Source organism: Ascidia mentula, chromosome 6, assembly GCF_947561715.1.
Source record: "Ascidia mentula chromosome 6, kaAscMent1.1, whole genome shotgun sequence".
NCBI classification, from domain to species: domain Eukaryota; kingdom Metazoa; phylum Chordata; class Ascidiacea; order Phlebobranchia; family Ascidiidae; genus Ascidia; species Ascidia mentula.
In genome coordinates this window covers 20,936,988-20,958,064 of record NC_138571.1, presented here as the reverse complement: position 1 = coordinate 20,958,064, position 21,077 = coordinate 20,936,988, and the positions used below count along the sequence as shown (strand labels likewise).

The window sequence follows — 21,077 nt, the reverse complement described above, 5'->3', positions numbered from 1 at the left end:
AATAAATATCAACCACGGGCAGAAATGTACCGACATCCAATGACACAAAACTCCAGTCTTATTGTTTAGTGAGATTATTGTGATACTGACCACGGCGTCTTCTTGCGGCATTCCTCTCAATCTCCTCCATCTATCCAGGCCGTTTGATTTGACATCCTGCAGTTCCTCCAGGAAGAGAGTCCTCTTCATCTCACCGCTCTCACCTTCCTCCTTCACCTTCTTCATCCCTCTCTTCCGGAACGTGTTGAAAAGACTCGACCCCTGAAAGAATTAAAATCTGACGAAACTCTTCGTTGACAAAAACGATTTGTTCAATTTTAACGTTTCGGCCTCAATTAGCTTCGTCCACAAATTAAAATTCTTTGTTGTTTTACTAACTATCAATATACGAGCTGATTTAAAGAATGACGATTAGTTGTGGAATACGATTCATGCGCGGTTGGTGCCAACGTCCAAACATAACTTAATTTTGTTTTGAACAAAAACGACTTGAACGCGTGTGAACAATAAATATGCGGAATAAAATGGCATGGGCACCGATAAAACCACAAGTCTATCGAGTCAGGCCCCCATGGGATCGGATAACTAGCATGGGATGAAAGGATGTGTTCGAAGTGGGGCAGATCTACGTGGCGAGTTTGGAATTTTACGTAATTTATGAGAACGTCTTAATTATCGAAAAAAGCAAATTGAGACCGAATAAAAACCTTTACTCACAGAACGTTTCTTGGCTGGCATTGAGTTTGCATTTAATTCATTCGAGAAAGAATCGGTTCGTTTGAAGTAGAAGTCTTCGTTTTCGTTTGTGAACTCGTGCGCGGCCATCAACTTGTTGATTGGATAATATTTGCCGATGTCAGCACTGGAAAAAGAATCCATGTTTTGTATTCGCAAAAGAAGTCTTGAAAATCCATTGGCAGTTTTATATTTTTATGCTTTTTTGTTGGTTAAACGGAACGAAGCAATGAAGATAAAGTTTCGGCTCCACTTAAATAAACTTACTCAGTAGAGCATTTCAGCAGTGGTGAAAGAGTTAATGTAGATTTCGCATGTTGCGCCACCATAGCAGTTAATCACAGTGACCAGGTCCCTCATCTCCAGCACAGCACAAATCTCAGCAATGGAAGGAACCATCTCACGTCGACGTGACGTCTGCTGACTGAGCGCATTTTCACCGAACTCAGCATAAGCTCCACCAAGAGTGCCAGGAAATCGCTCTTGTACCCTGATAACGGATGTTAATAAACAAACGGTGAAAAGGGATCCCCGAATAATCATTACTGCACAGATTCCCAGGCATCTTATGGCACATTTGTGTGCAGTCAACAGCGCGAGGTAAGATAACCCGACCCGCTGTTATGCAAAACTACTGCTTAGTAGCAAGTGCTTCTCAGTGGCGCACGCCCCACCAGTTTGGCCCGGCAAAATCGTCGGTGGACGTTAAGGTTTAAGACATTTCTTGGCTTATCTCTCATTAAACGAGCATTTTGTTTCAAATTTACTGGGAATACAAAGCATTGAGGCAAGCAATAAATTCTGGTTTACCAACAAAAGTGGGGTTAGAGATGTTTCAGAATTAGCGCTCAGACCAGATATTCACAAACTTTTCGTCTGCGAAACCTATGAAGATTGTTTAACTTAACCAAGAACCCCCAAATTTAGTAAACCTTTTGTGTTAAGGGTTCCGCGAACTCTACATTGGATAACGAAGTTATTTACACACTTTGGTGACGTCATAACTCTCTTTAGATGCAGCTTCAGGTAAGACAGCACGGGACGTGATGGGTGGTACGCACAACACATACAAGCTATGAGATGCCAGTAATGCGGACATGACGTCACATGAAGCTGGTCAAACATTTGCTCGTCTGTGGTGAATTGGAGGGTGTAGATGGCGGTTTGTTTGATTAATTGGAGGTAAAGCTCGTCCTGGAATAGCTTGGAGCCGTGGCACACTCGCATGATCGCCTGGAACGAACAGATAGATGGTTTGTTGGCTGGACGATGTCGCAATGCTTTTTGATTGTCTGCTTTGAATGCTGATTGACGTCAAGTAAAACGTTGATATAAATTGTGATATGTGAACATTATTCCCCACTCATTGCAAAGAAAGATCCACAATTACCTGACAAACGTCATAACATGTGCAAATATATAGGGGAGGAAACTCAATTACAGGCGGGAATTCGAGAAATATCAAAAAGCAAAATTTAAAAACAATTTTTTCATTTTTTTTACCTGGAGTGATTTCGCTTCCTCCTCAATGTTCTGAAAAGTCCGTTCTTCCATTTGAAGGAGGACGTTAAAAATCCTCACAGCCTCGTCCCTCAACGTGTAGTGGTCGTCACGAGAGGGCACCTGTGAGCGAACAACGGTTGATTATGATTTCTATGCCTTTTTTTCTAAGTAGCGAAACTATTAATTTTTTAATTTTTTTGGAATAATCAACTTGGTTCGTTAGCAACACAACAATATGAGCAATGTTACGTCGCAGATAGTTCGGTTAAGATGATATTGACGTCATCGTGGTTTTATGACAACCACGTGGATACTTGCAGCACTAATAAGTTTGCGTTAGCATTGGATTCTGGGACGGAAAGTTGTAAATTGCTGGGTCACCTGTTCGTATGGAAGGGATAGCAAAGGGGATCTTAAAGGTTCGCTTGATTGCCTGAAGATTGGGTTCCTCTTGTAGATTAAGTCGATCTCCTTTTCATTGTCATCTGAACGCTGTTGCAACATACACAAATTTTTAGCCATAGTTTCATACACTATGGTCAACATGCTAAATATAAGTGAAAGAATGAAAGCTTTGGGCAGAGTCGTTTTGTCAACATCATTGCAATAATATTTCCTGATGTGTTTTTTAAGCAGGTAATTTCAAAGCAATACGCTTTTCGCCTGGCTACCTAAGTGGCAGTTGCCCTGAAAGCAGATTACTCCAAGCAATAAGTTCAGTTTCAATTCTACACTTCTGTACCTTGATCTTGTCCATTAGGATCTTTGTTTTGGTGATAATCAGAGGTTGTCCATCTATCATAGCCTGGATCCCACTGCTCCAGATGTTCGCGTCTTCCTCTACCTCCGTGCTGAGTCGGAGGGTGTGCTTCCTCCCGTACACCACAATCTCCCACAAACCTGTCTGCGTCTGTAGTGAAATACAGGTGGCGTAACTTCTAGTATAGAAAGTGTGGATCGAAACTACAGCTGCCGGTCAATGTTCAGTAATATTACACAAAAAATCACAAAGGGGATCAACGTATATATCCCTTGTGTTATACCAGACTGATCCTGTTTAAACAAGTGCTTTTTGTGTAGGCAACATACATATTATTAAACTTTATTACATTCGTTTTATGATTTTAAGTGTTACGTGTTTTTCATGGTAAGACGGAATCGTCCAACTATACAGGATCTCACAGCGAGGTTTATTAAATCCCTCAAGCTGGACACTGCCTTGCCACGTGACGTAGAGCACAGTATGAACACGAGGCTCTGTACCATTTTCTGTAGTTCGTTCCGCCCCACCAAATTCAGACGTTGAATGTCGCAGACGTTGAAATGAAGGTAAGCTACCTTTCCGGAATCTGCACAACTGGTAGCAGACGTAAATGTGCCCATCACCGGCAAGTTGTGCCTGCTTGCAGACTGATACTGGGACGTTGCTTTGAGCAGCTTTGGAGAACCAATCTTCTTCCATGTTTCTTTTGACAGAAAATTTCCGCCTGTAGCATTATCAAGTTCTATGATCAGCGAACGATCGTTCATAGAAATTGGAACTTCCAACTTGAGCGTGGCTGCTGCAATATTGGAAACACAAGTCAGTTTCTCAATACTTTTAATGCCATGGGACGTGCGCTGTCGAATCTTTTTGCGGCAAACGGATTCCAAGTGTCTTGTTAGGTGACAAAAATGACAGGTTGCATTCTTGAAACGACATTCGGAAGCCTGACGCGAAGTCTTGCCACATCGATAACATTTCCTCCCTTCAGGTAATTGCACCGACCTCGAATCCACTTTACGTTTCTCCCACGGTTTAGCTGTAGCACGTACCTTGAACAACGAAGTCGATGGCTGCGTCCCGTTAACAGTTTCTTTGGCCATTTTGGCAGCATCTTCGGTTTCGACCGCAATGTCAATTGCACGAGCAAAACTCAATTCGTCATCCTTTGTCCTGAACAGAGCTTTCAAAACCGCTTCGTTTTCAATTGAACAGATGAAACGAGTGCGCAAAGCTTCATCCAATCGATCTGTGATGGATGCAAAGTCGCAAGTTGCTGCGCTTTGTCGAATGCGAACAGCGAGCTCTTGAATGGTTTCACCCGGCTTGCGCTTCATGTCGGTCCAAAACTTGTTTCACGGACTATGAAACGTTTGGGGTCGAACTGAAACTTCATATGTTGGACGATTTCTTCTAACGTGAGCTCGTTGATATCTCTTGGTGGCGATTCCTGTGCAGCCAAATTGAAAAGCATCTCGTACACAGCTGAAGATTGATTCGTCAAAAATACTTTTGCCAGTCGATCGTCGGGTACCACGTGAGACCAGTAGTCAACCCACAGCTCTGATGTCGAATCAAAAGGCGAAAAATTTGGCGTATTTATATGAGTTACCGTTGATGCCATTCCTTCTCTCGATCCTTCACTCGAGCGAGGCTTCCCCAGAATTGCTATCATTTGTTGTTGGTGTCGACGTTCTTGAATTTCGCGTTGACGTTCTCGGTTCGTTTGAAGTAGAAGTCTTCGTTTTCGTTTGTGATCTCGTAAGCGGCCATCAACTTGTTGATTGGATAATATTTGCCAATGTCAGCACTGGAAAAAGAATCCATGTTTTATATTCGCAAGATATTTATACAGGCTGCAAATGCTGTGTGGTTCATTGTTTGCACTCATTTATACAGGCTGCAAATGCTGAGTGGTTCATTGCTTGCACTCATTTATACAGGCTGCAAATGCTGAGTGGTTCATTGCTTGCACTCATTTATACGAGATTTAAAGATTTTGTTTTTGATCCATTAGCATTTTTATATTTTTATTTTTGTGTTTTTTGGGGGGGGTTAAACGGAACGAAGCAATGAAAATCAGCTAATTTAAATATTCATTAAATTGCATTAAGATCAACTACGTCTTGTTCCCGAACAAACCAATTAAATGTAGCCATAACTCGAAGCCAGAATCAATGTAGAAGTTTACAAACTCTTGCAATCGAGCGCACGCAATTTAAGTTATTTAAAACCGACTTCCATTGCCTAGATGTATTTTGATACGCAGTGACGTCATTCGTTACGCCAGGTCTGATTGGGTCCTCGGAAATTTAAAGGTTTCCGGCACATTGAAGGAGGTTTTAAGCAAGTTACCGTTGCGTCGTGATTACTGCTTGGAGTTTGCTCGGGTCTGTGTAGTTGGAAACGCAACGTTATCCAGTTCAGATCAAGCTTGTATTGCAGCTGACCGTCTATCATAGCCTGGATCTCACTGCTCCAGATGTTCGCGTCTTCCTCTACCTCCGTGCTGAGTCGGAGGGTGTGTTTCCTCCCGTACACCACAATCTCCAACAAACCTGTCTGCGTCTGTAGTGAAATAGAGGTGGCGTAACTTCTAGTATAAAAAGTGTGGATCAAAACTACAGCTGCCGGTCAATGTTCAGTAATATTACGCAAAAAATCACATGCTTAAAGGAATCAACGTATATTTCCCTTGTATTATACCAGACTGATCCTGTTTAAACAAGTGCTTTTTGTGTAGGCAACATACATATTATTAAACTTTATTACATTCGTTTTATGATTTTAAGTGTTACGTGTTTTACATGGTAAGACGGAATCGTCCAACTATACAGGATCTCACAGCGAGGTTTATTAAATCCCTCAAGCTGGACACTGCCTTGCCACGTGACGTAGAGCACAGTATGAACACGAGGCTCTGGAACTTGCCTCTCGACTTGATTGAGGTAACGCCGCTCCAATTGACGGGCATTCCGGCGCACAACAACATGCCCAACCTCATCACGTGGTTGCAAGTGCAAACTTTGCGTTGCCACCGTTTGATTTGTGACACAAATTTGTACAACTTTAGTCAAAGTGAGATTTTCTTTTTTATGGAATATCACAAAGTCCACACACAATTTGATCTCTTATCAACGAATCTTGCAACTTGCAGAAAGGTTATTTAATTCCATTATATATTGGTCGATGGGCTCACCTTGATGCTGATGTCGAGAAAAAAACTTGTACCTCTCAAAAGTGACATTGCGTTTTGGACAGCAATATTGTCCAAACTGATGTATTACGGCTTCATACCCTGCTTCGTCAAAAGATTCTTTTCGAAGTGCTGAGGTGTCCATTTGCACTTGCATTCCTACTGTGTCGATTGCACAAACGATGTCTACGTCATCGGCACTTTCCTCTCCGTCGAAAGTTGTATCGTCGCCTTGTGGAAGTCGGTGCTGTACTGAAATTGGTTCAAGAAAAGTGCCCATCGAGCCAACCTGTTGGCTGCCAAAGCAGGTGTCGGCTTTTGTTGACCAAATAAAGATCAGTGGTTGTCAGGATGAATCTTCTTCCAAACAAATATTGAAAGAACTTCTTTAAAGCGTAAACGATTGACAAAGCCTCCTTTTGAATTTGACTGCAATTCCTCTGGCTTTGTGTCAAAGTTTTTGATACATTAGCAATTGGCCGCTCCCTGCCGTCGGGAAAACGGTGAAACAACGTAGCACCAATTCCAACACTTGATGCGTCACAGGCAATACCAACAGGAATGGATGGATTGAAATGAACCAACAGTCTCTGGATAGCAAGTCCTTCAGCGAAGGTGGTCCTTGGCAGACCAACCACTGAAGGTGGTCCTTGGCAGACCAACCACTGACCAATATATCATCTAGATATACTGCAACACCCGTTAGGTCTTTAGTGATTTCATCCATAATTTCTTGAAAATAAGCTGGCGCAGAACTGATACCAAAAGGCAATACGTCCTGCAATAAAACTCCGCGATGCGTGCTCAGAGCAAGCTTCTTCCGACTTTTTGGTCCCAACTTGATTTGATTGTACGCATCCGCCAAATCGATCTTCGTGAAGCCATAACCACCACCTAACTTTCGCATTAAATCTTCTGGTAATGGCAATGGGTGACGATGAACTTCCAATTGTGAATTGACAGTCACTGAATAATCACCAGAAATTCTTAAAGCATGCTTTTGCGAAGAAGTGATTGATTTGCGGACCGGAACTATTGGCGTACCCCAGTCGTTTCCTTTTCTTATCCCGGAATCCAAAACCTGGGACAAATCACTCTGCATAGCGAACGGAACTGAACGCGGTTTGCAGAAAACTGGTTTTGCGTCGTCCTTGAGTTGTACCTCCAGTTCATAATCTTGAAGACAGCCTAGATTGGGCTTAAACAGTTCTGCAAATTCACAGCACAACTTGACACACTCTTCATATAGTGATATATCTTGCGGTTCTTGGGCGGTTACGGCTTGTAGTACCTCTCGAGCTTGTAAGCTTGACTTGCCGTACAGAACTTTGTCTAACGAAATACTATTTTCTGTATTCCGTTCCGCCCCACCAAATTCCGACGTTGAATGTCGCAGACGTTGAAATGAAGGTAAGCTACCTTTCCGGAATCTGCACAACTGGTAGCAGACGTAAATGTGCCCATCACCGGCAAGTTGTGCCTGCTTGCAGACTGATACTGGGACGTTGCTTTGTGCAGCTTTGGAGAACCAATCTTCTTCCATGTTTCTTTTGACAGAAAATTTCCGCCTGTAGGAGTATCAAGTTCTATGATCAGCGAACGATCGTTCATAGAAATTGGAACTTCCAACTTGAGCGTGGCTGCTGCAATATTGGAAACACAAGTCAGTTTCTCAATTCTTTTAATGCCATGGGACGTGCGCTGTCGAATCTTTTTGCGGCAAACGGATTCCAAGTGTCTTGTTAGGTGACAAAAATGACAGGTTGCATTCTTGAAACGACATTCGGAAGCCTGACGCGAAGTCTTGCCACATCGATAACATTTCCTCCCTTCAGGTAATTGCACCGACCTCGAATCCACTTTACGTTTCTCCCACGGTTTAGCTGTAGCACGTACCTTGAACACCGAAGTCGATGGCTGCATCCCGTTAACAGTTTCTTTAGCCATTTTGGCAGCATCTTCGGTTTCGACCGCAATGTCAATTGCACGAGCAAAACTCAATTCGTCATCCTTTGTCCTGAACAGAGCTTTCAAAACCGCTTCGTTTTCAATTGAACAGATGAAACGAGTGCGCAAAGCTTCATCCAATCGATCTGTGATGGATGCAAAGTCGCAAGTTGCTGCGCTTTGTCGAATGCGAACAGCGAGCTCTTGAATGGTTTCAACCGGCTTGCGCTTCATGTCGGTCCAAAACTTGTTTCACGGACTATGAAACGTTTGGGGTCGAACTGAAACTTCATATGTTGGACGATTTCTTCTAACGTGAGCTCGTTGATATCTCTTGGTGGCGATTCCTGTGCAGCCAAATTGAAAAGCATCTCGTACACAGCTGAAGATTGATTCGTCAAAAATACTTTTGCCAGTCGATCGTCGGGTACCACGTGAGACCAGTAGTCAACCCACAGCTCTGATGTCGAATCAAAAGGCGAAAAATTTGGCTTGAGTTACCGTTGATGCCATTCCTTCTCTCGATCCTTCACTCGAGCGAGGCTTCCCCAGAATTGCTATCATTTGTTGTTGGTGTCGACGTTCTTGAATTTCGCGTTGACGTTCTCGGTTCGTTTGAAGCAGAAATCTTCGTTTTCGTTTGTGATCTCGTAAGCGGCCATCAACTTGTTGATTGGATAATATTTGCCGATGTCAGCACTGGAAAAAGAATCCATGTTTTATATTCGCAAGATATTTATACAGGCTGACATCGGCAAATATTTTGCATCTAGGCAATGGAAGTCGGTTATAAATATTCGCAAGATATTTATAACCGACTTCCATTGCCTAGATGTATTTTGATACGCAGTGACGTCATTCGTTACGCCAGGTCTGATTGGGTCCTCGGAAATTCAAAGGTTTCCGGCACATTGAAGGAGGTTTTAAGCAAGTTACCGTTGCGTCGTGATTACTGCTTGGAGTTTGCTCGGGTCTGTGTAGTTGGAAACGCAACGTTATCCAGTTCAGATCAAGCTTGTATTGCAGCTGACCGTGGTTTAAAGTCACTTGTGCTTGGACAAGTTATAACTGATAGAGTTGAAGGTGAAGTTTAAACCAAGTAGAGATGCCAGATGTAATTTGCGATGGATAACTCGACTGCAAAACTCGTTTACAAGGATATGTTTGTTCCTTTGTTATCAGAAAACAACTTTAATCATAAACAAATATTCTCAACACTTTCTGTGCGGCTGACTTATATCTGCATCAAAAAATCCTAAGCGCACAATGTTAATTGACGTAGAAGTACGTTTTTTAAATGCGGTTGGATATAAGTTTTCGTCGAGACCAAGCGGTCCACGTGATGAATGCGTGATCGCCGCGTGTCTAGGTCGACGCATTGCGATCACTAAGGCATTACGTGGCAGGTGCCTTTTTACAACGCGTGACGTAAGAAATCAAGCAAAAGTGACTTTTGTGTCCCAACAATTGACAAATCAGTTTGTCCTAACAAAGTTTTGTGGTGTATTTGGCAACGATGTACATAACAACAGCATTCTTTTCATTGCGTTCGTTTACTGATGTTGTTGAGACCTCAGTAGACGGGATAATGCAGTTATGCGCAATTAACAATCAACAAACTCACGCACTGAGCACTTCCTTGCATAATTGCTGGCCGCACTGAAAGTTTTACATTAAGTAACGTAACACTGGCCAACAGTTTAAGGTTGGATTATGCGCAACATTTATTTAAACTCCACATTTATCATTTGCATTATTTTCATATTTGTTTCATCTACGCAGCATAAATGTGTATTGATTTTCGCCAGCAGGTCTCAGTGACTCTTCTATATTTTCAGTGTAGTTGTTAATTAGGTAATTTTGGTGCAAATTTAACGTTGGCGTTTACTTTGTTAATTTCCATGTGATGACTGAGCAACTATTTACAGATTTTCAAAGTCTAGCTTGTTTGACAATGTTGAAATTGATTTTGTTTGGAGTTTTGTTGGTCGGCCGTCTTGTCATAACTCACCAACAACAACAAGTATGCAGAGTTGTTTCCATTTGTGACGGACAAGAACAAGGATCTGAGATAGAACATTCCGGCTTGAAAGGTGGCAGAGGAGAGACTGGAAGACCAGGAAAGATGGGACCACGTGGACCTCAAGGTCACCGAGGTGAAAAGGGAGACCAAGGACCTGTGGCTGGCAAAGAAGATTTGATGAGACTTGTTACAGGTATAAGATTCTTCTCTAAACATTTTTCGACAAAATTTATTATTGGATAGGAAACTTTAACAAACCAAGCAGTACAGATAGATATTTGATACAAACACAACAGTACAACAAATCCCCTACACGGTGAACTCTCATAAAATCATATTAAAGTAAATTCATCGAACATTTTATTCACAGAGTTGTCGAACAGAGTGAATCAACTGCAAGGTCAACTGAGTAACACTTCCAACAGTTGAGTTTCATATTCATATAAATTGATATCTCACAGATGTGTCAAGATAACAAATGCTAAAACCTTTGCCCGTAACACACGTCATGACTCCCTTCTGCCCCTAGTGGTGTAAATACCTGCGTACTCACCAATCACGTGACAAAACTCAAATCCCCTTCGTAACGGAACAGTCCGTCGGGGTTACTACAGGTCACTCATGTCGGACCACCCACAATAAAAGCAGATTCTTTTTGAAAATAGTTTGTTTATGTCAAGTATTGTGTTTTTATTGTTAGTTATCTGACTTACCCTTGCAAGCCTCGTGGTACGACACAAGTGACCTGGATATATGGCAGAGATTTTTTTTGTGCAAAGTAAGTATTGCATATAGCAACCACAGTCAAGATTTGCATCACTTGTCAGGGATTAAGCTGAAGCTTATTTTTAATAGGATTTTTCGGCTTAAAGGATTTTTTTACCATTTAGCCCCAAACTCTTTGACTGACGAAAACATGCCAACGTAAACGTGAGTTTTGTTGACAGCTTTGGCGCACAGAGTGGATCAACTGCAGAGTGAGCAGAACCACACATCTAACAGTTAAGTTCATGCAGTTAACATTCAATGTCCACTCACACATCTAACATTTTATTCACAGAGTTGTCGAACAGAGTGGATCAACTGCAGAGTGAGCAGAACCGCACATCTAACAGTTAAGTTCATGCACTTAACATCCAACGCCCACTCACACATCGAACATTTTATTCACAGAGTTGTCGAACAGAGTGGATCAACTGCAGAGTGAGCAGAACCACACATCTAACAGTTAAGTTCATGCACTAGACATCCAGCGCCCACTCACACATCGAACATTTTATTCACAGAGTTGTCGAACAGAGTGAATCAACTGCAGAGTGAGCAGAACCACACATCTAACAGTTAAGTTCATGCACTAGACATCCAGCGCCCACTCACACATCGAACATTTTATTCACAGAGTTGTCGAACAGAGTGGATCAACTGCAGAGTGAGCAGAACCACACATCTAACAGTTAAGTTCATGCACTAGACATCCAGCGCCCATTCACACATCGAACATTTTATTCACAGAGTTGTCGAACAGAGTGGATCAACTGCAGAGTGAGCAGAACCACACATCTAACAATTAAGTTCATGCAGTTAACATTCAATGTCCACTCACACATCGAACATTTTATTCACAGAGTTGTCGAACAGAGTGGATCAACTGCAGAGTGAGCAGAACCACACATCTAACAGTTAAGTTCATGCAGTTAACATTCAATGTCCACTCACACATCTAACATTTTATTCACAGAGTTGTCGAACAGAGTGGATCAACTGCAGAGTGAGCAGAACCACACATCTAACAGTTAAGTTCATGCACTAGACATCCAGCGCCCACTCACACATCGAACATTTTATTCACAGAGTTGTCGAACAGAGTGGATCAACTGCAGAGTGAGCAGAACCACACATCTAACAGTTAAGTTCATACACTAGACATCCAGCGCCCACTCACACATCGAACATTTTATTCACAGAGTTGTTGAACAGAGTGGATCAACTGCAGAGTGAGCAGAACCACACATCTAACAGTTAAGTTCATGCACTAGACATCCAGCGCCCACTCACACATCGAACATTTTATTCACAGAGTTGTCGAACAGAGTGGATCAACTGCAGAGTGAGCAGAACCACACATCTAACAGTTAAGTTCATGCACTAGACATCTAGCGCCCATTCACACATCGAACATTTTATTCACAGAGTTGTCGAACAGAGTGGATCAACTGCAGAGTGAGCAGAACCACACATCTAACAGTTAAGTTCATGCACTAGACATCCAGCGCCCACTCACACATCGAACATTTTATTCACAGAGTTGTCGAACAGAGTGGATCAACTGCAGAGTGAGCAGAACCGCACATCTAACAGTTAAGTTCATGCAGTTAACATTCAATGTCCACTCACACATCTAACATTTTATTCACAGAGTTGTCGAACAGAGTGGATCAACTGCAGAGTGAGCAGAACCACACATCTAACAGTTAAGTTCATGCAGTTAACATTCAATGTCCACTCACACATCTAACATTTTATTCACAGAGTTGTCGAACAGAGTGGATCAACTGCAGAGTGAGCAGAACCGCACATCTAACAGTTAAGTTCATGCAGTTAACATTCAATGTCCACTCACACATCTAACATTTTATTCACAGAGTTGTCGAACAGAGTGGATCAAATGCAGAGTGAGCAGAACCACACATCTAACAGTTAAGTTCATGCAGTTAACATTCAATGTCCACTCGCACATCTAACATTTTATTCACAGAGTTGTCGAACAGAGTGGATCAACTGCAGAGTGAGCAGAACCACACATCTAACAGTTAAGTTCATGCAGTTAACATTCAATGTCCACTCACACATCTAACATTTTATTTACAGAGTTGTCGAACAGAGTGGATCAACTGCAGAGTGAGCAGAACCGCACATCTAACAGTTAAGTTCATGCAGTTAACATTCAATGTCCACTCACACATCTAACATTTTATTCACAGAGTTGTCGAACAGAGTGGATCAAATGCAGAGTGAGCAGAACCGCACATCTAACAGTTAAGTTCATGCACTTAACATTCAATGCCCACTCACACATGGAACATTTTATTCACAGAGTTGTCGAACAGAGTGGATCAACTGCAGAGTGAGCAGAACCGCACATCTAACAGTTAAGTTCATGCAGTTAACATTCAATGTCCACTCACACATCTAACATTTTATTCACAGAGTTGTCGAACAGAGTGGATCAACTGCAGAGTGAGCAGAACCACACATCTAACAATTAAGTTCATGCAGTTAACATTCAATGTCCACTCACACATCTAACATTTTATTCACAGAGTTGTCGAACAGAGTGGATCAAATGCAGAGTGAGCAGAACCGCACATCTAACAGTTAAGTTCATGCAGTTAACATTCAATGTCCACTCACACATCTAACATTTTATTCACAGAGTTGTCGAACAGAGTGGATCAACTGCAGAGTGAGCAGAACCACACATCTAACAGTTAAGTTCATGCAGTTAACATTCAATGTCCACTCACACATCTAACATTTTATTCACAGAGTTGTCGAACAGAGTGGATCAACTGCAGAGTGAGCAGAACCGCACATCTAACAGTTAAGTTCATGCAGTTAACATTCAATGTCCACTCACACATCGAACATTTTATTCACAGAGTTGTCGAACAGAGTGGATCAAATGCAGAGTGAGCAGAACCGCACATCTAACAGTTAAGTTCATGCACTTAACATCCAACGCCCACTCACACATCTAACATTATATTCACAGAGTTGTCGAACAGAGTGGATCAAATGCGGAGTAAGCAGAAACGCACATCTAACAGTTAAGTTCATGCACTTAACATCCAACGCCCACACACACATCTAACATTATATTCACAGAGTTGTCGAACAGAGTGGATCAAATGCAGAGTGAGCAGAACCGCACATCTAACAGTTAAGTTCATGCACTTAACATCCAACGCCCACTCACACATCTAACATTATATTCACAGAGTTGTCGAACAGAGTGGATCAACTGCAAGGTCAACTGAGTAACACTTCCAACAGTTGAGTTTTACTTTATTTAAATATAAATCTCACATATGTGTCAAATTCTGAAAACCTTTGCCCGTAAGTCACGTCATTACTCGCTTCTGCCCCTAGTGGTATAGATTGGTGAGATATCTACACCACTAGGGGCAGAAGCGAGTAATGACTTGACTTACGGGCAAAGGTATTGGCAAACCCAACATATACGTCATCACGTGCGAATCAGAGAGGTTTCCATCTGGCACCGGTATATTCTGGTCATAATGCAGGTCGTGCAAATATTGTGGGGTTTTCACCGCCTACTTGCGTGTGAATGAGTTTAACTCAAATACTTCTGCCAATCTGATGAGTTTTAACCGTCTGCAGATCTCAGGAATTTCATATATTCTCTTCCACCGGTTTCCTGTAAAACTTCAGATCTTAAAGGTCGCCAACATCTCATATCGAGAGAAGAAGTTTACTGTGAAGATGGATGGCAGGTATTCATACTGTGGTAAATATCACTAACACAGGGGTGGGCAATCCCTGGCACCAACGCTATGTTGGGTAAGCGAGGTGATTATGCACGCCATGTAATTTCCGATTTCACACTACAATACTTAACCATACGCCCGGGATTGTGTTGTTTTGTAAAGGTCAGGAAATTACACATGAAAGTGAAAAGTCATATCTTGACATGGAGGTCATCTAACTTTTTTAGACCAATTCTCCGAAAATCAGTGTCAAGTGTTTTACTTGATAAATACCAGGTGTTCCAGCGTCGTTATGATGGATCTGTGAGTTTCGACAGAGATTGGGTGGATTACAAGAACGGGTTTGGGGATCTATCAACAGAAGTTTGGATTGGTTTGTATTCCAATAAAGCAATCCTTAACCAAGTACAAATGTTGCAAAACTTTGAATAATAGTTTGTTTTAGTATAAAATGTACCGCTCTTCTGGCGTAAAATATACGTGCTGTATTTTTACGACGTTTCGTCTGCCATTCAGCGAGACTTCATCAGGTATTGATGTCGCAATTTCAAAGTAAACTACACTAAAACATTAAGGACCACAAAAAGAAAAAAGGACACGTTGACACCGCTTGTCAAATCACGTGACAGAGCCAAAACACGAAACACTGCGGAAGGCGCAACAGTTACAACAAATTGTTATAAACTGCCGGAAAGTAAATGAATGTAAAGCGACTCAAGAAAGAGCCGCTTGGTGTGGTCCAACTCCTTTTCCAGAACTTAGGCTTTATCGAAGGCAACTTCGTGTCAGCAAGACTGCGTTGGCCAAGCATGCGGTGACACTGCGATACGAAGTTGCCTTTGATAAAGCCCTTTCCAAGCTCTGGAAAAGGAGTTGGACCACACCAAGCGGCTCTTTCTTGAGTCGTTTCACATTCACAAAAACAGTGGATGCGTCAACGACAAAGAACAATGTGTTTACTTTCCTGCAGTTTATAACAATTTGTTGTAACTGTTTCGCCTCCCGCAGTGTTTCGTGTTTTGCCTCTGCCACGTGATCTGACAAGCGGTGTCAACGTGTCCTTTTTCCCTTTTTGTGCCCCTGAATGTTTTAGTGTAGTTTACTTTGAAATTGCGGTATCAATACCTGATGAGGTCTCGCTGAATGGCAGACGAAACGTCGTAAAATACAGCACGTATATTTTATGCCAGAAGAGCGGTAGGGGAGACCGGGGATAGCTCGGACGGTTTTGGGAAAATTGCTCATATTTTTTTTAAATTATGAACCACATTCTTAAATTTTATTTTGTTGTAAGTAGTAAAGCATTACTCAAAAAACAAAAGGTTTTTCGTTCGTTTTAGCTCACTAAAAATATTTATTCAGCCCATTTTTTAAACAGGTCTCAAATGTCCGAAGTCACCCCGGTACCGGGGTAACATCGGACGTGACTGGGGATATCTCGGACAGCAAGTTTTAACAGACGTTTTTTTTTGTTTATCTAACAAATAACTGAAATCAAACTTGGCGCAATATCAGCATTGGGGCATTAGCGCATAAAATATCATTCAAGCTTTCAGGAATCGGGGCGTGGCCACTTATCGTTTCGACCCTTCCACACGTTCATGCTTTGGGTAAATCGTGTACGTTTAACGTCAGCACGGATATCATAGATTTTAGAGTCAACAAACGATTTTTTATCTTTGGGACTTTTTCTTACTGCCAAAATTAAATCATTTCATCCAGCCTCTGTTTATTCTCTACTATGACCGATAATTTTTCATAAAACTTAAAAATTGTTGTCTTCTCGCGATTTTTTGCCATGATGTCCGAAGTATCCCCGACCACGTGACGACATAGAAATTCTTAAACTATGGCCGTATTTTTAAAGGTTACACAAAATCATCATTGGCCTATCCAAGAATACATATTTGATTATGCAATCAACCCAAAATTACTGCATTTTGATTAACTGTGACAGATATATAACCTTCCACATACAAATTGAAAAACTTGGTTTCACTGATAAATTGACTTTTTCGATTATAACTTTTTAAGCAGACATGATTTAATTCCAAAGTTCCTGTTAACGTTTGATGGAGACATAAAGCTTTTGTAAAAGTGTCTTAACAATACCTAATTGTGACGTAAAATACCTGGTCCGAGGTATCCCCGTGTCCGAGGTATCCCCGGTCTCCCCTACATTTTAAATTGCAATATGTCTGTGGCAGCAACAGGAGTTCCAGGTTTGTTTTACTGAACACATTGTTATAACTTGTGCACACCCAGTTAAATATACAGGCCTACCAAGCAAAACGTTTCAAGCAAGCTACGTAACAATCCTAGTGCCAATATAACAGCATCAGTTAATCCAATTTAAATTCCAGTGTTTTCAGCAATATCATTACAAGCAACAAATGTTATCAGGTTTGGAGAAACTGCATCAAATCACCAGTGCGTCCACTAGATGTCGCCTTCGTGTTGACCTCCAGGATTTTTCCGGGGGTCAAGGTTTTGCCGAGTATAGGTAAGACTATGACGTATTTAACGTTTTCAATCTAATGCCATTGTTTCCACGATAATTTACCCGATGCTGCCAGGTCGTCATAACTAACAAAATCTTAAAATATATTAGGGAAATACCCCCCTTATTACGTCAGATTCCCAAAATTCGGGATTTAAGTTTGAAGCAACACAGAATATTCTTGCTGTGTTTCAATGCATTTACTCAGTTCGGAATAATTATGAAAACAAAAAGTTTAGATACCGCACACACATAGGGATGGTAATCAACTCGTAACGACCCCACATCACCGCTCTTGAGGTTTGCGCGATCGCTTGGTCGCGGATTGCCGGGACCGAGCTCAGTGGGGCTCGGATTGGGTCGAATGTCACCTTTTTGCGCTTAGAGAATGTGGCTGCAGAAAATTTTCTTTCCCTTGATTCCAAATCTTCTGAAGCGTATAGGCATCTGGAAGACAGTTCAAGCGAAATTAACCACGGCCAAACCGTTTGACAATTGATGGCAGCAATTCAGTGAATATTAGTGCTGTGTCCCACATCGATATATGGGATCAAATGGTTGTTATATTCTCCATCTAACACCCATGCATAATCCAGTGTTTGAAATTTCGATTTTCTGCCCAACATGCTCGGCTCCCAATGTTTTGAATGAGGCAACAAAAATCCCGTAATCGCGACGTGTAAGACGCTGACACAACTTGATTGTCAGTGTATAAGTTGTATAGTGTAAACACTCTGTGTTCTCTTTGCCCACCCCTGGGTTAGCTGCTGGTCGTTGCGTGGTTGATTGGATATTGTTTGGTCTCTATGCAAGAAAATGGGTGCATTGGCCTGCAGAGTTAATTCCTTGGCCAGTGGTTCTTATCCGGTGGGAAATTTTAGGGTTGTAGGTGGATAATTAGTCGGCACCGAAATACACAAAAGTAGTCGGAAAAGAAATATAATGATCTGTATTCACTGTGTGTTGTACACTTATTGGTAATTGGTAATGCCATGCGGTAGAAAAAGTTGAAAAAGTATAACAGATATAGCGAAAATACAATAATTAAATTCTTAGTTAAAAAATGTAAATACCAGTGGGAAATAAGGATTCCGTTTACACTGGAAGTGGGAAATGAGATAAAAAAGGTTAAGAACCAATTAAAAAAGGTTAAGGAAAATCTGTTGCCCAGACGAGTTTATGCGGTCGTTGTTGCCCAAGTCCTTGTGGTAAAATCTTGAGTGCCAAGTACTGACCTTTGCCAAAACGTTGCATCTTGACTGGAAAGTTAGAATTATCCGCTTTGTTCTTCAGCTACAATAAAGCCTCCTTGTAATCCTCCAGTCGTTTGTGAACTTAAAGTTGAAAAATATCTGGGTTTCCTTCTCAAAACTTCTAATCCCACTCTGTGTTTATTGCTTAGTTGGCAAATAATTATCCCACACAACACAACACAACACAATGTATGACACATGTCGTTTATTACGTCATAAAGGGTTTTATGTTTAACAATAATTTCCATGAGCAACAAACCAATGTAAGCGGATTGATTTAAAACAACAAATTATCCGTTGTTATTTAAATTACTTTGCATTAAATTAAACATTATGACATTGTTGTTTTCAGTAATTTCAGCATTGGCGATGAAGGAAGTTCTTACACAATTACTATTTCCGGATATTCGGGGAACATAGGAGATTCCATGGCTGCTGGGTGGAGCAATCTAAACGGGATGAGATTTACAACACGCAACAGAGACCATGATACGTGAGTAATAATGATACAACGTGTCTGATTATATTTCTGTTTTACTAACGAAGTAAATCGAGTTGTTTTAAAAAACATGAAATGCATTTCCTCAAATAGTTGATTTTCGTTGACAAAGTTAACCGCCCACCTTAAATCAACAATTGTAAAAATCAATTGCTCTGAAACAAGGGGTTGCGTTAAAGTTTTAGTTAAACACAAGTTTTAACTGAGTTTAAATAAGTTGTAACACAGAGTTGTTGACAACCGACTTAATTATAATTGCAGGTCAAGAGTTAATTGTGCTGTGGCTCATGGTGGAGCTTGGTGGCATCGTACTTGTGGATATTCCCGCCTCAATGGTCCGTGGTCGAGAACTTCTACTAGTAGCAACACTATGAGTTGGTATACATGGAAAAACTCATGGAGCGGAATAATGAGTTCTAAGATGAAAGTGAAATGCGAGTAAATGTTGGGGAGGTTTAAAGTGACGAAAATTAACATTGCGTCGTTGGTTACCATGGCAACGTCGTGTTAATTGACAATTATTGACAGACATTGTAAATACTTTCACCAGTTTTGATAAAGGCTTTAAATCGTTAATAACACGAAAGCAATTATACCGAACCGAATTTATTCCACAAATCCTTACAGTTTTTGTGTTAGTAGCGAAAACTTTGCCATTTTGCATGTTTGTTATTATCATGGTATTTGTAGGGCGTTACTTAAACCGTCTACACAAATAATAACACTGCCGTATATCTGACTCCTGATAAAAAGGCTGCTATCAAACCCAAAGTCAATCGATCAGTTTAATACATAATAAACAAGCGCACGAGGATTAACAATAACACGTTACAAACCACGCGTACAAAAAGTCTCTGTCCTATATGTCCTTTGTCCTCTGTCCCTTCGTATCATATATAGAAAATGCATACCGGGTTATTTGAGTTCGGATTGCCACGTGACTCATTTGAAAAGGCGGCTTGTTGCTGGAAGTGTCAACGAACGAATAGCACGTTCGCCGTAAATGAGTTGAACTTGGTTTACAGCGTGATTATTATCCGACGTTATTGAAAAAACGGTTGATGCCAGAAAAATACAACGTAATAATTGCAATTATGACGTCGACACTACTTATTATTACATTTTGTGCGTTTCGGATGCCACTTCTTCCATAGAATTATGTCAACGTGTCAATTAGATATTGACAACATATTCCGTTTTATCATTCCTTGTATATCATGTCGTGTTGTAATATGGCATGCAACCGTTTCCATGCTTTATGTTGATAATCCATGTAAATATAAACATTGATCCATCAGATTTGACAGTTGATTTCTGATTCGAGGATGTCAGTAAATTTGATTCAGTTCAGTTTGGCATTCTCTGATAAACCCCAAAAATGCAGTCACGCCAATTCACCCCAAATATTTACAGAAATGTGCGGATATCGCGGCGCCATTTCTCCAACTTATGGGAAAGGTTTTATGTCAGGGTAAATTGTGTAACAAGGTTTCTTGTCAACACCCAGGTCCTCATTGCAGCCCAAATGATGACGTCACGGCCGTGGGCCTTCGAGTGGCGTCTGTCACGTGTTTCATTTGTGTTGTTGTTTTTGTCTGTTCAGTTACCTGCCTCCCTCTGCGCACACCTTGCTGCAACTCGTTCTTACTTGTCACTGATGATGAACACAGTGGTGTTGGAAACGTTTGCTTCGGCATGAGTAGCATACTAGGTTTGGGTTTCCTTTACAAATCATTTCCTTGTCACCTCCCAAGGTTACACCTTATACACTCTTGTGTAATAACCAAGCTTAACACAGCAGTTTGTGGAGGACACAGACGCGTCTGATGGGTCTGCCGGTTGCATTCCATGGCAGAATGTAAATGGCATGGAGAGAGTGAAGTTTTGTAGAATTGATTCCTGAACTCGAAATAAATTACTCGATAAATAGAATTTCCAGCCACCAAACACCAAGGGTCATGATGTCAGTTTCAGGCCATGTTAAAAACCAGAATTTTCCGACAAGATCTCAAAATATGAATTTCTTTTCGATCCCAATTCAGGGTTTGTTTCTTTTTCAAAACCGAGCGACAGTGAAACAATAGCAGTAATTGGAACGTAACAATAAGCAATTGTGACATCACAGGCATCAACTGGCTTGCCACAGACAT

At 41.2% G+C, this 21,077-nt stretch overlaps 1 protein-coding gene across 1 annotated transcript; it reads left to right on the top strand.

Annotated features, from left to right (window-relative positions):
- The first annotated feature begins 14,255 nt into the window (after positions 1 to 14,255).
- On the top strand, positions 14,256 to 19,447 carry LOC145907434 (ryncolin-4-like). The gene is made up of 6 exons (XM_082994845.1): positions 14,256 to 14,283; positions 14,569 to 14,681; positions 14,952 to 15,048; positions 17,079 to 17,178; positions 18,781 to 18,921; positions 19,189 to 19,447. Exons 1-6 carry the CDS (start codon positions 14,256 to 14,258, stop codon positions 19,367 to 19,369), a joined length of 660 nt encoding a protein of 219 aa, XP_082850971.1. The 3' UTR covers positions 19,370 to 19,447.
- The last annotated feature ends 1,630 nt before the right edge of the window (positions 19,448 to 21,077 follow it).

What these genes read in the sequence shown, in the direction of transcription:
- LOC145907434 (XM_082994845.1), top strand. Translation starts at nt 14,256, where the DNA reads ATGTGTCAAATTCTGAAAACCTTTGCCC. An exon ending in ATCAACAGAAGTTTGGATTG is followed by an intron (nt 15,049 to 17,078) that starts GTTTGTATTCCA and finishes AAATGTTATCAG; the next exon opens with GTTTGGAGAAACTGCATCAA. An exon ending in CGCAACAGAGACCATGATAC is followed by an intron (nt 18,922 to 19,188) that starts GTGAGTAATAAT and finishes TTATAATTGCAG; the next exon opens with GTCAAGAGTTAATTGTGCTG.